This window comes from Hemibagrus wyckioides, linkage group LG01 (genome assembly GCF_019097595.1).
Source record: "Hemibagrus wyckioides isolate EC202008001 linkage group LG01, SWU_Hwy_1.0, whole genome shotgun sequence".
Lineage (NCBI taxonomy): Eukaryota > Metazoa > Chordata > Actinopteri > Siluriformes > Bagridae > Hemibagrus > Hemibagrus wyckioides.
In genome coordinates this window covers 30,960,780-30,973,592 of record NC_080710.1, presented here as the reverse complement: position 1 = coordinate 30,973,592, position 12,813 = coordinate 30,960,780, and the positions used below count along the sequence as shown (strand labels likewise).

Here is a 12,813-nt window from a genome sequence, read left to right as displayed (position 1 = left end):
ATCTCAGTTCAGATTCAGATCCCAGGACCACCAAGTTCAGATCCCAGTTCAGATTCAGATCCCAGGACCACCAAGTTCAGATCCCAGTTCAGATTCAGATCCCAGGACCACCAAGTTCAGATCCCAGTTCAGATTCAGATCCCAGGACCACCAAGTTCAGATCCCAGTTCAGATTCAGATCCCAGGACCACCAAGTTCAGATCCCAGTTCAGATTCAGATCCCAGGACCACCAAGTTCAGATCCCAGTTCAGATTCAGATCCCAGGACCACCAAGTTCAGATCCCAGTTCAGATTCAGATCCCAGGACCACCAAGTTCAGATCCCAGTTCAGATTCAGATCCCAGGACCACCAAGTTCAGATCCCAGTTCAGATTCAGATCCCAGGACCACCAAGTTCAGATCCCAGTTCAGATTCAGATCCCAGGACCACCAAGTTCAGATCCCAGTTCAGATTCAGATCCCAGGACCACCAAGTTCAGATCCCAGTTCAGATTCAGATCCCAGGACCACCAAGTTCAGATCCCAGTTCAGATTCAGATCCCAGGACCACCAAGTTCAGATCCCAGTTCAGATTCAGATCCCAGGACCACCAAGTTCAGATCCCAGTTCAGATTCAGATCCCAGGACCACCAAGTTCAGATCCCAGTTCAGATTCAGATCCCAGGACCACCAAGTTCAGATCCCAGTTCAGATTCAGATACACAAATTAGAAACACTGAACGCTTTTCTACCACACAGCTTGACTCGGCTTGCTCTGAAACCAAGACCATTTGTATCCGTGATAGTTGTGATAATTATGCAGGACCATCCAGAAACCCATACTACACCAGAGTTTGCTTAACAGGAAGTCAATAACTGTTTCACAGGGTGTATTTTTTGGCAAGTCACATGAAACATTCTGATTTGTTAAGTATCATGAAGCACTGTGTAACTATTAGAAAAGTGCTGCATAAATATATAAATTTAGCATTAGTAGAAACTCTGCAGCTCCTCACACATTCGTATAAAAGGACGAAAAGATCTCATTGTTAGTCAACAGCCAGTATTCTCTAGAGAAACTCCGACTTTCACAACTATCACGGATATAACTGGTCTTGGTTTCGGAGCAAGCCGAGTCAAGCTGTGTGGTAGAAAAGTGCTCAGTGTTTCTAATTTGTCTAGGTCATTATCAGGCGATCAGGCCTTTTCATTTTGTCACTCAGGATATGAGCGTCTGCCAAATGACTGAACGTAAATTTAATCTTCTTTATTGGACTTTCCAACAGATGGTGCTTTACTAGCGTGAGGAGACGAGGAGCATCCAGCTACCGATCCTGAGAAGAAAACGAATCCTACTGGAACGTCATAAACATTTACTTAAAATGTACTTCAGCATTTCTCTATACAGAGAAAGAGGTAAATTTTATAAATTTGATATGACTGTACAATTTAACAACAGCTTTGAATAGATGAAGACAAAGCTTAAAAATCTGACTCCACTGCACATTAGTTAACTGAAATATACTATTTTGTTTAACGAGGTTTATTTTTCTCCAATCAGTGGACTTTGTTTAAAAATTTTATTTTCCGATCTCATATTGATCTCAGAATGTTATTCATCTTTCTCAAGTAAAGCCTAGTACTTTAGGAAATAAGTCTGTTAAACAGTTTAGTCTGAAGAAAACAATCAATAAGTTTGTAAGTTTGTGAGAACTTGGATCTCCTTTCAGATCAGATTTCTCTGAGGACTTGAACATCATGTTCGTTAGCTAACTAGCTAGCTCCTGTTAACTTATACATGGTTCAAGCTACACGGTTCACTGTCTAGCAAAAAATCCCTTTTACATATTATCCTGAGTGTTAACTATTAGCTGTAGCATGTGTAGATATCTTTAAAAAACGTTCATGCTGTAAAAACATCAAAAGAGCCGCCTAGTTTAGGCTAGCCCATTCGGCTAGTTCATGGCTAATGGTTTCCACAGGTTGGATGTTGAGCTGATGAATTGGGTCAGGGATGTTTATCTTTCTTTTCTGTCTCAGACTGAACATTCAGCATGTTATATGGCAGGTAGACGTTAGAAATGGTGTCATAATTACATTTTTGTTAAATGTGTGCATATTGTCTTCGGGAAATATTTCTTACACTAATTGTTGTTGTATTGAATTTCCCAGGATAAAATATTTGTTTTCCTTTGGCTGCCACTTATTTTAAAATATTTATTTATTTTAAATTAACCCCTTAGTTGCGGGATTAATTCCCTGACCGCGGTCACGGGGGTCAATATGTTCCTTTATAACAAACACTGCTATGTAAGTTTCTTAATCGTAAACAAAAATACCTTTATACGTATGTTCAAGTAGTGTAATAAAAGTACATACAGCTTGTCTTCTTTCCAACTCACTCCATCATCCCACATGGTGTCAGGTATTGGAAATGCAAATGCAGTTGGTTTTATTACTGGAAACAAACACAGGAACATAATCTATAGGTGATAACATTATACACATGACAACAAACACTTAACAATGAGAGGCACAGCATCTAGAACTTAAACACTGACACTCTTTAGGTAAAACAGGAAACAGGTTTGAGTGTAGTGATGTGTTGTACATGAACGATTCATTCATTTTGAACCGAATCCTTAATATGACTCAGGAACAACAATTCGTCTCAGAAAGCATTTCGTTCATTTTGTATTGACCGCGCATGCGCAACATCCTATAGTTTCTGTACGGGAAGCTATTGGGATTAGTCCATCTCCCGAATCGTTCGTTCATCCCGTGGCAGCCTCATAGGCTTTGGCTATGCAGTCTGTACCGGAAACAGAAACGGTTCGTTCATCTCCCGAGTCTTCGAGCCCAAGTTGTTCATTCGTTCATCACATGACCACTTTACAGTCAATAATACTAATGTACCAGGCAACACATTATGACCACCTGCCTAATACTGTGTTGGTCCCCCTTTTTGCTGCCAAAACAGTCCTGATCCGTCCTGCACTGAGTCAGAGCGCAGGGTCAGCCATGATACAGCGCCCCTGGAGCAGAGAGGGTTAAGGGCCTTGCTCAAGGGCCCAACAGTGGCAACTTGGTGGTGCTGCGGCTTGAATCCCTGATCTTCCCGTCCCCAGAGCCTCAACCACTTGAGCCACCAGCACCAATTATAGAACAAATATACAAGGTGACATATAAGGTGACATGAACATCTTCAGCTTTACAGAAGATTAAAGATCCTGAGCTGATTGGAGCAGAAACACAATAGAGTTTTCTGCTCTTATAGATCATCCAGGGTCATCAAGGTTCAAAGTGTTGTCCATTCTGAGATGCTCTTCAGATCAGCGCGTGTGTACAGCGTGGTTATTTCAGTCACTGTAACCTTCCTATTAGCTCCAATTGCACCTGGTGCTGGTTGGATGTTTCGTTGTTTCCTGTGTAAACCTCAGGAACTGTTCTGTGTGAAAATCCCAGAAGATTTCTGAAATACTCACACTGCTGCCAAAGGAGGTCAAAGTCACTGAGATCACTGATGTGTGACGTGAAAATGAGCTGAAACTCTCGATCTGAGTTATACATTGTTCTGCTGACCCGTGTTCGGTTGAATATATGACTGCATTTATGAACAGGGGTACAGGGTTCAGGTAAAAGCGGATGGTGAATCAAGGAAGCAAGGAGGGGTTTTTGTCCTTCCAGAACAAGAAAGGAAATGAAACTGAGTACTGAGGTCCCAGTGATAAGCAAAATATCTTTAGAAAAAAATAAATAAATATTTTTTTTTCCATTTCATTGTCTGTACCGCTTATCCGATCTCGGGTCATGGGGAGCCTCTCAGGAGTCATAGGGCATAAATAAATATATAACTATAAAAATATAAAGGATATTCAATTAAATTAAAATTAAATAATATACATAAATTCTAATTAAATAAAAACTATAAATATATAGCTATAAAAATAAAAAGGATATTAAATTAAATTAAAATTAAATAATATATATAGCTAAAAAATGCTATTAAATTAAATTCTAATTGAATAAAAACTATAAATATATAGCTATTAGCTATAAAGATAGAAATTATATTCATTCTAATTAAAATTAATAAAAACTAAATATATAAAAATGATATTAAATGTAATTAAAATAAAATAAAAAACTATACATATATAACTATACAAATAAAAATGTAATTAAATTAAAACTAAATAAAAAACTATAAATATATAGCTATAAAGGTAAAAATTATATTACATTTAATTCATATTAAATAATAAACTATAAATATATAACTATAAAAATAAAAAATATATAATATTTATTTAAAATGAAATAAAACCTATTAATATATATCTATAAAAATAAAAAGTATATAATATTTAATTACAATTAAATAAAAACTATAAATATATACCTATAAAAATAAAAATATTGTAATATTATATTAAAATGAAAATACACAATTCTACAGGCACGTTCCCTTTTAGGGGCAATTAAAGTAACTTTTTCTTCCACCACTATGTTTTTGGGAGTTGTGAGGAAACCAGAGAACCCAGAGAACACCCACATGAGCACAGGGAGAACATGAGATACTCCAGAACCCTGAGCTCAGGATCAGAACCTGTGGACAACTTCAACTCTCTCTCTAGCTCTCTCCTGACAGCTCTCTGTCTGTCCCCCACCTGCTCTGATCTGGGTCAATGTCCTGTGATAACCGGTCACCGCTACTGAACAAGGAAACAAGAGAAAATAAAATCATGCTGGATGTGCTTATCTTTATTCATTATGTACAGTCATAAAAAAGTGCAATAAACCATAAATATCGAATTGTGCGTGGATCTGATCAGTGCTTATAAACATTATCTTTGGCAATATTTTGTGACAATATTTTGCACCCCAGAACTGAAATGGACTTACTTTGAATTGTTTTGTCACGAATCTGTTGTAATGGCAAAAGTATTTACTACCTGCTGCCGTGGAACAATGTCACACTACACACGTACGATTTTACACCATAACTAGTGCGGTATAAATAGTGTGAGTCGTGTTTTTTTAACATTTTATTCAATTTTTATTTTGCTGAGAAAAAGCTCATTGAGATTAAAAATCTCCTTTGCATCCTGGTCAAAATAGGCAGCTTTACAGTTCGCACAGGTTTAACAGATATACATATATTTATATACACCGATCAGGCATAACATTATGACCACCTGCCTTATATTGTGTTGGCCCCACTTTTGCTGCCTAAAAAACCCCCGGAACTGTCGAGGCATGGACTCTACTAGATCCCTGAAAGTGTGCTGTGGTATCTGGCACCAAGATGTTAGCAGCAGATCCTTTAAGTCCTGTAAGTTGTGAGTTGGGGCCTCCATGGATCGGACTTGTTTGTCCAGCACATCCCACAGATGCTGGATTGGATTGAGATCTGGGGAATTTGGAGGTCGAGTCAATGCCTCAAACTGGTTGTTGTGGTCATCAAACCATTCCTGAACTATTTTTGCTTTATGGCATGGAGCATTATCCTGCTGGAAGAGGCCACAGCCATCAGGGAATACTGTTTCCATGAAAGGGTGTAGATGGTCTGTAACAATGCTCAGGTAGGTGGTACGTGTCAAAGTAACATCCACATGGAGGCAGGACTCAAGGTTTCCCAGCAGAACATTGCCCAAAGCATGACACTGCCTCCGCCGGCTCGCCTTCTTCCCATAGTGCATCCTGGTGCCATGTGTTCCTCAGGTAAGAGACGCACACGCACCTGGCCATCCACGTGATGTAAAAGAAAACGTGATTCATCAGACCAGGCCACCATTGCTCCGTGGTCCAGTTCTGCTGCTCATGTGCCCATTGTTAGCTCTTTCAGTGGTGCACAGGGGTCAGCATGGGGAATCACATGACTCCACAGAGGCTAGTTTGAGTTAGACTGAAAAGCTGTGTTTACTTTTCCAGTAATTTTTTATTTATTTGTACAGTGCTTTTAACAAATGGACATTGCCGCAAAGCAGCTTTCCTTCCAGAAAAATTATAGTAAAGCATAAGTATAAGTATAGAGTTACGTTACTATTTATCCCTAACATTTATCCCTGGTAATATAAAATTTGGTTGGTTATAGACTAGATAGGATTATTGACTTAAAATTCGATTGATTATTAAATGAATTGGAAAAGTATTACAATCTGTGCAGGTCTGTAGATGAGTAGGAGTGGAAAGTGGAATAAAATCATAATCCTTCATGATTATTTTCATCCTTTTTATGACAGGACTTAATAATACTTAAGATACAATATAATACAGATTGGGAACATCCCTAAGTGTCATATTTTGTGCCCTATGAACCTATTCAGTGACTTATTAGAAATATTACTTCCCTGTGTGTTTTCTAGCTGCCTGTTTTTTCCTCAAGAGAGGCCGGGTCATAAATCACTCAGGAGACACATGAAACCTATATATAGAATCAATTTCAGGTAGATGGCTCTACATTTTGTTTACTTTCCTTCCCTCTGAGCATCATGCCACGCTGTCGGACTGACTGCATCGAGAAGCCGTTCTCCAGGCTCTTCGAGAAGCTTGGGCATGTGGTGGGTTCTTCTCCTGTGTGGTTCATCATCATTCCTCTTCTTTTGTCCCTTGCGTTTGGAGGAGGCCTGCTTTTTCTTGCCGAGCTTGAGGATAATGACATCGAGAACCAGTTTACTCCCATCAACGGATCCTCGAAGGAAGCCAGGCTTTTTGTGATGGAGAACTTCCCACATAATGACTCCATGTTCTCAAGCCAAAGACTCTACGCCGAAGGGAAGTACGCTATAACCATCCTGTCGGCTCAAAATGGAGGCGACATTCTCACAAAGAGTCTATTCCAAGAAGTTCTTCGTATTAACCAAAAAGTGACCAGTCTTTCGGTCAAGTCTGGACAGACAGAGATAGGGTTCCAGGATCTGTGCACCACCACGGATGGAAAGTGTGTCAGCAACAGCATCATAGACATCACAGACAATAACGCGGACCAAATCGAGAAGATGAATCTAACTTTTCCCACGTACACTTTCAGAAACAGACCTCTCTTTCTCGGATCTGAACTCGGTGGCGTGAAAACGTCTGGAAATAGTGTTCAGAGTGTTCAAGCGGTCCGACTTTTCTATTTTCTAAAAAACATCTCCGGGTCTAACGACTGGCTGAAAGAATTCCATAAAACTCTTTATGCTGAATCCAACAACAAGAATGTCAAGGTACATAATAATAATAATAATGATAATAATATCTATAGCACAGGTTTAAATCAGTGCTCTCCTTCTATTACATAAGTGTTTCTATAGTAACAGATTTATTTAAAAAATAATGAAGTTTTCTATCAATAGAAATTTTTTAAAAATTTATTTATGGAAGGAGTCTCCAGTCTCAGTGTTTTGTAAAATTGTTTCTGACACAGATCTACATTTTTTTTATTAAACAATAACATCTTTGATAGCTGTTGTTTTTGGGTAACATTAAATGTAAATGTAACTTTATTTCCATTTATAGTATTTCCTTTATACATTCTATTTTATTTCATCCCTATTTTTATTTTATTAATTCACCCCACCCTGTTGTTGATGATTTTATTCTTTAATTCCTTTCATTAATCTATATTAACTTGGTTACTGAATATATTTTTAATCTTTGTATTTATTTATTTATAATTTTGTTTTCCAGATATCTCACTTTACCTCACTGTCCAGACAAGAGGAGGTGCAGAAACACACTACAGACGGCCTCCCATTTTTCTCCATCACCTATGTCCTTGCCATCCTGTTTTCCATTGTATCGTGTATGCGGTAAGATTTTGTTCAGAAATCTGTCCAGATCTGCCATGACTGAATCAACACATAACATTTTTAAGCTGTAAATTAGAAGGAACAGAGCGAAGAACCAAATGAGAAACACCTACAGACCTACATTAACATCATAGCATTATGACCAGTGATAGGTGAAGTGAATAACTCTGATGATCTCCTCATCATGGCACCTGTTAGTGGGTGGGATATATTAGGCAGCAAGTGAACATTTTGTCCTCAAAGTTGATGTTAGAAGCAGGAAAAATGGACAAGCGTAAGGATTTGAGCGAGTTTGACGAAGGGCCAAATTGTGATGGCTAGACCACTGGATCAGAGCATCTCCAAAACTGCAGCTCTTGTGGGGTGTTCCCGGTCTGCAGTGGTCAGTATCTATCAAAAGTATCCTTTAAGTCCTGTACGTTGCGTCATTAAGGATCTGCTGCTAACATCTTGGTGCCAGATTCCACAGCACACCTTCAGGGATCTAGTGGAGTCCATGCCTCTACGGGTCAGGGCTGTTTTGGCAGCAAAAGGCGGACCAACACAATATGAGGCAGGTGGTCATAATGTTATGCCTGACGTGTGTATCAATACTATACAATTAGGCCTCATTATTAGTCAACACATATTCACCTCCTCTGGTCCAGGATAGAACCCTGAAACCAGTGAGTTCCTGTTCTCACTTACATTATAGCAGCTATAAACAGCCCTTCCCTCACCAGCGTCTCTCTTGAAGGTAACAAGAATCCGTGAATCGTAAACCACTCAGTTACAATGGAGACTCCTTCCATCAAACGACATCAAATACATCCATAAATAACAGCAAAAATCTGCTAGACGTTAGGTGGCTCTGGAAACTGTTACTATAGAAACAATCTGAAATGACGTATTAACGTAACACTGCTGTTACAGAAAATCTGACCAATGAGATTTCCCTTTCTCCGTCTTTCAGATTGGATAACGTGAGGAACAGGCTGTGGGTGGCGGTTATAGGGGTTCTGTCCGCCGGAATGGCCGTCATCAGCAGTTTTGGCTTGTTGCTGTATGCTGGAGTGCCGTTCGTCATAACTGTGGCTAACTCGCCTTTCTTAATTCTGGGTAAGAGATACGAATATCTGATACAGAAATATTATATATATTAAATAAAAATGACGAGATTCCGGTACTCATATAAATAAATTAAATATCTGAAAAACCTTATGGGTTTATTTGGTAGACTCTTAAAAGGAATGGTTCTATAGAGAACCAAATATGGTTCTATCACTTGCTTCTTTATATAGAAACATTTTAATGGTACATTGAAAAGATTTGTAGTGTTGCTAACAACGAAACCTCTCCTTCTTATTGAAGAGTTTCATCATTGAAATTTTTCAGAACCCCTTCAGAAGACGTAGAACCCTTAACTAAGGCACAACAAAGGCACATTAACTAACCATTGTTTTTCTTCAATGATGACCTCTGGAATCTTTAAGCTCCGCCTTTAAGCTTCATAATCTTCAAAAAATGTTATGTATCACTGAAAAAACGTTTCCTGACACACCAACATTTCTTTGCTTTTAAACAAAAACAGTAAATAAACTGGATTTTCAAAATTTTATGAAATAATGAATCATCACCAATAATCAACTGACCATAACACTCATTGTGATATCTATTAATAAGAGAAAAAAAATGACCCTATTGACTTGTAATGTCTCAGATACAACATAAGGCTTTTTGGTAGAATTGGAAGTAGAAGATGTGAATAAATATAAATTAATTGATTAATTTAACTAGAATTATTTCCGGCTCGGGTCAGAAAACATTCACACAAAACTTGATCTGTCTCTGCTTCCTAGGCATCGGTGTTGACGATATGTTCATTATGCTGGCCAACTGGCAGCAGACCAACGTCAAAGACAGCGTTGCCAAGCGCATGGCCGAGACATATAAAGAAGCCGCCATGTCCATTACCATCACGACGCTCACCAACGTGCTGGGCTTCTACATCGGCCTCACGAGTGACTTCGCCTCTGTCCAGATCTTCTGCTTGTACACCAGCACGGCCATTATATTCTGCTTCCTGTACAACATCACCTTCTTTGGAGGCTTCCTGGCCCTCAACGGGAGGCGAGAAGCTGGGAACCGTCACTGGCTGACCTGCTTGAAGATCCCATTCGAGAACCCGGAGGGTAAATCCAAGGCGTACGCTCTCTGCTGTACAGGCGGAGACTTTGACCGGCAGACCGGCACTGAGCATGAACAGCCAGTTAATCATTTCTTCAAAAAGTTCTACGGCCCCTTTCTTACCAAGACGCCAACCAAGGTGGGTGTGATAATCCTGTATCTGGGGTATCTGGCTGCTGGGATTTACGGCTGCTTACTTTTGAAACAGGGGATCGAAATGAAGCATCTTGCAGCAGACGACTCGTATGTAATCGAGTTTTACGATGACGAGAACAAGTACTTTTCCAATTTCGGCCCGAACGTGATGGTGGTAGTGACGGAGAAGTTTCCGTACTGGGATAAATGCAGGAGATCTGAGCTAGACCGCTGCATGGAAGACTTCAGGAAGCTCAGTTTTGTCGACTCAGATCTGTATACCTCTTGGCTCGACTCTTACGTGAAGTTTGCTGAAAACGCAGGACAAGACGTAAACAACGAGACGGTTTTCAAAACCAATCTGCCAGACTTCTTCAAACGTGCCCCTGATTTCGAGCAAGATGTGAACATCGTAAACGGGACAATCGTGGCCTCTCGGGTTTTTGTCCAGACTATAGACATCATCAACGCGTCGATGGAGATAACGATGTTTAATGATCTCAAAAGCACAGCTGATTACTGTAGAGCGGCAAAACTCCTGGTGTACCATCCCATGTTCATCTACTTGGATCAATACACGGTGATAGTGAGCAGCACAATTCAGAACGTGGCTGTCACTGCAGCGGTCATGCTGGTCATCTCACTTGTCTTGATCCCCAATCCCCTGTGCTCTCTCTGGGTCACATTCTCCATCGGTTCGGTCATCACCGGGGTCTCAGGTTTCATGGCGTTATGGAAAGTCAATCTAGACTCCATTTCCATGATAATTCTGGTCGTGTGTATTGGTTTCACTGTAGACTTTTCGGCCCATATTTCCTACTCCTTCGTCTCGAGTAAGAAGGAAACGGCAAACGAGCGAGCTATCGATGCCTTGTTCTGTTTGGGGTATCCCATACTGCAAGGCGCTTTGTCCACCATAATCGGCGTCTTGGTGTTAGCTGCTTCCAAGAACCACATCTTTCGAACCTTCTTTAAAATCATGTTTCTTGTCATGGTGTTCGGGTTGCTGCACGGCATCTTGTTCATCCCGGTCTTCCTCACGTTGTTCTCCTGCAACTCCAAACAAAAGAAGGACAAATACAACCAGGAATTCTTGCGACAGAGTATGAGGACAAGACAGACTCATGTATATGTCACTCAAAATTCAAACCTATGGTCAGGAAGATCGCTGGACCCTGACTGTCCGTGAGAATCAAAATGTAGACTGTTTTTGTGAAGTAGCTGATGTCGGTCAGTAATGTTGCTCCAGCAAAGCTATTCACTTTACTCTAAATAAATAAATCAATGAGTTTATACATTTATTTAAGATACATTTATCTTTGGTTTAATGTAAAAACATAACAGCTGAACAACATTTTTGTTAAGCTTCTCTGTTAAAAAGCTCTAATATAGCTATAGTGGCCATGTTTATAGTATTTTACATTTAGAAAGATGTTTTTCTGTGTAATAAAAATGTACATTTTTAATCTGATATTTGTAAATAAATGAAATGAACCAACTCTTTTGGTCTATTAATTCTATTCTGATGTCATTTGTGAAAAAAAGAACCGGCATAAAAAATGACAAAAAAAGCTTAAAAAATGACAAGACGGGGTTTTACTGATGGATTTTATATCCCAGATAAAATAAAACTTGAAAAAATTTTGACACTAAAAAGACATTCAAAAAGACATTCAATCAAAGCCACTGATTTCATAACGATGAAACAGGAAGCATGTGACTCATTTCAGGGTTCTAGCACTCGTTCCTGCAGCCATCTTTACTTATTTGGAGAACAATCAACAACCGACCAAACAGATTAAAGAAGGTCTTTATGTGTTTCTACTGCATTAGCATTCAGGAGCATCAAGCTCCACCCTTTGTTCCTCCACTCTGCATTTTCTTCTCCTCATTGCTTTCACAACGTACCAAAATGTGTTTCTGCAGGTCACATGTCAGTAAACCGTCCTCTCATTGGTCAGAGTTAATGTTCTGAGGTTCTGTTCATACCCTCATCGTTCAAGACGGACATGTGAGATTCAATTAAATTCCATTTCATTTGTATAGCGCTTTTAATAATGGACATGCTTGTCTCAAAGCAGCTTTACAGAACATAGAACAAGAAATATAGAACAAAAAGTCTGTTATGGTGGCAGAGAAGTGGAAAATTCAATACAAAAATCAAATGACAAATCCATGAACACAAGGACAGTTCAGACAAACCGGAAAAGGTAGGTATAGTTATATATAGAGAATGGAATTCCTCCCTCTGATTGGACGAGACATCTGTCACTCAGGACATACAGGAAGTAGGAAATTGTGTATCTAACTTTATTTCTTGTATGTGTGGAGTTCTGCCTTCACTTTAAACCATTTTATTCCCAATAATGCAACTTTAAATCTTTTAAAGAAAATAATAAACATATATATATTTTTATTTATAAGAAAATGGAGTTCATTCAGCACTACTGTGAGGAAGGACGTTCATGTGGTCAGTGGATATACTGATAGCGTATCATGGAGTAAGATTAGTTTGCGATCTCTAAAAACACACCAGGAATGTCTGGAAGACCAAACTATTCCAGATTAAAGGATGTAAGGAACGCTATAAGAGCAGGGACTTCCTATGTATCCTGAGTGACAGATGTCTCGTCCAATCAGAGGGAAGGATTCCGTTTTCAAACTATACCTATGTTCTCCCTTCTTACTCTAGATCCTTAACAGCGTTTTTAGACTGATGTTATTCTCAGCCCGTGA

At 39.2% G+C, this 12,813-nt stretch overlaps 1 protein-coding gene across 1 annotated transcript; it reads left to right on the top strand.

Annotated features, from left to right (window-relative positions):
- Window positions 1–6,468: 6,468 nt before the first annotated feature.
- On the top strand, window positions 6,469–11,266 carry ptchd3a (patched domain containing 3a). Its single transcript, XM_058378053.1, has 4 exons — window positions 6,469–7,191; window positions 7,655–7,776; window positions 8,729–8,874; window positions 9,615–11,266. Exons 1-4 carry the CDS (start codon window positions 6,475–6,477, stop codon window positions 11,264–11,266), a joined length of 2,637 nt encoding a protein of 878 aa, XP_058234036.1. The 5' UTR covers window positions 6,469–6,474.
- The last annotated feature ends 1,547 nt before the right edge of the window (window positions 11,267–12,813 follow it).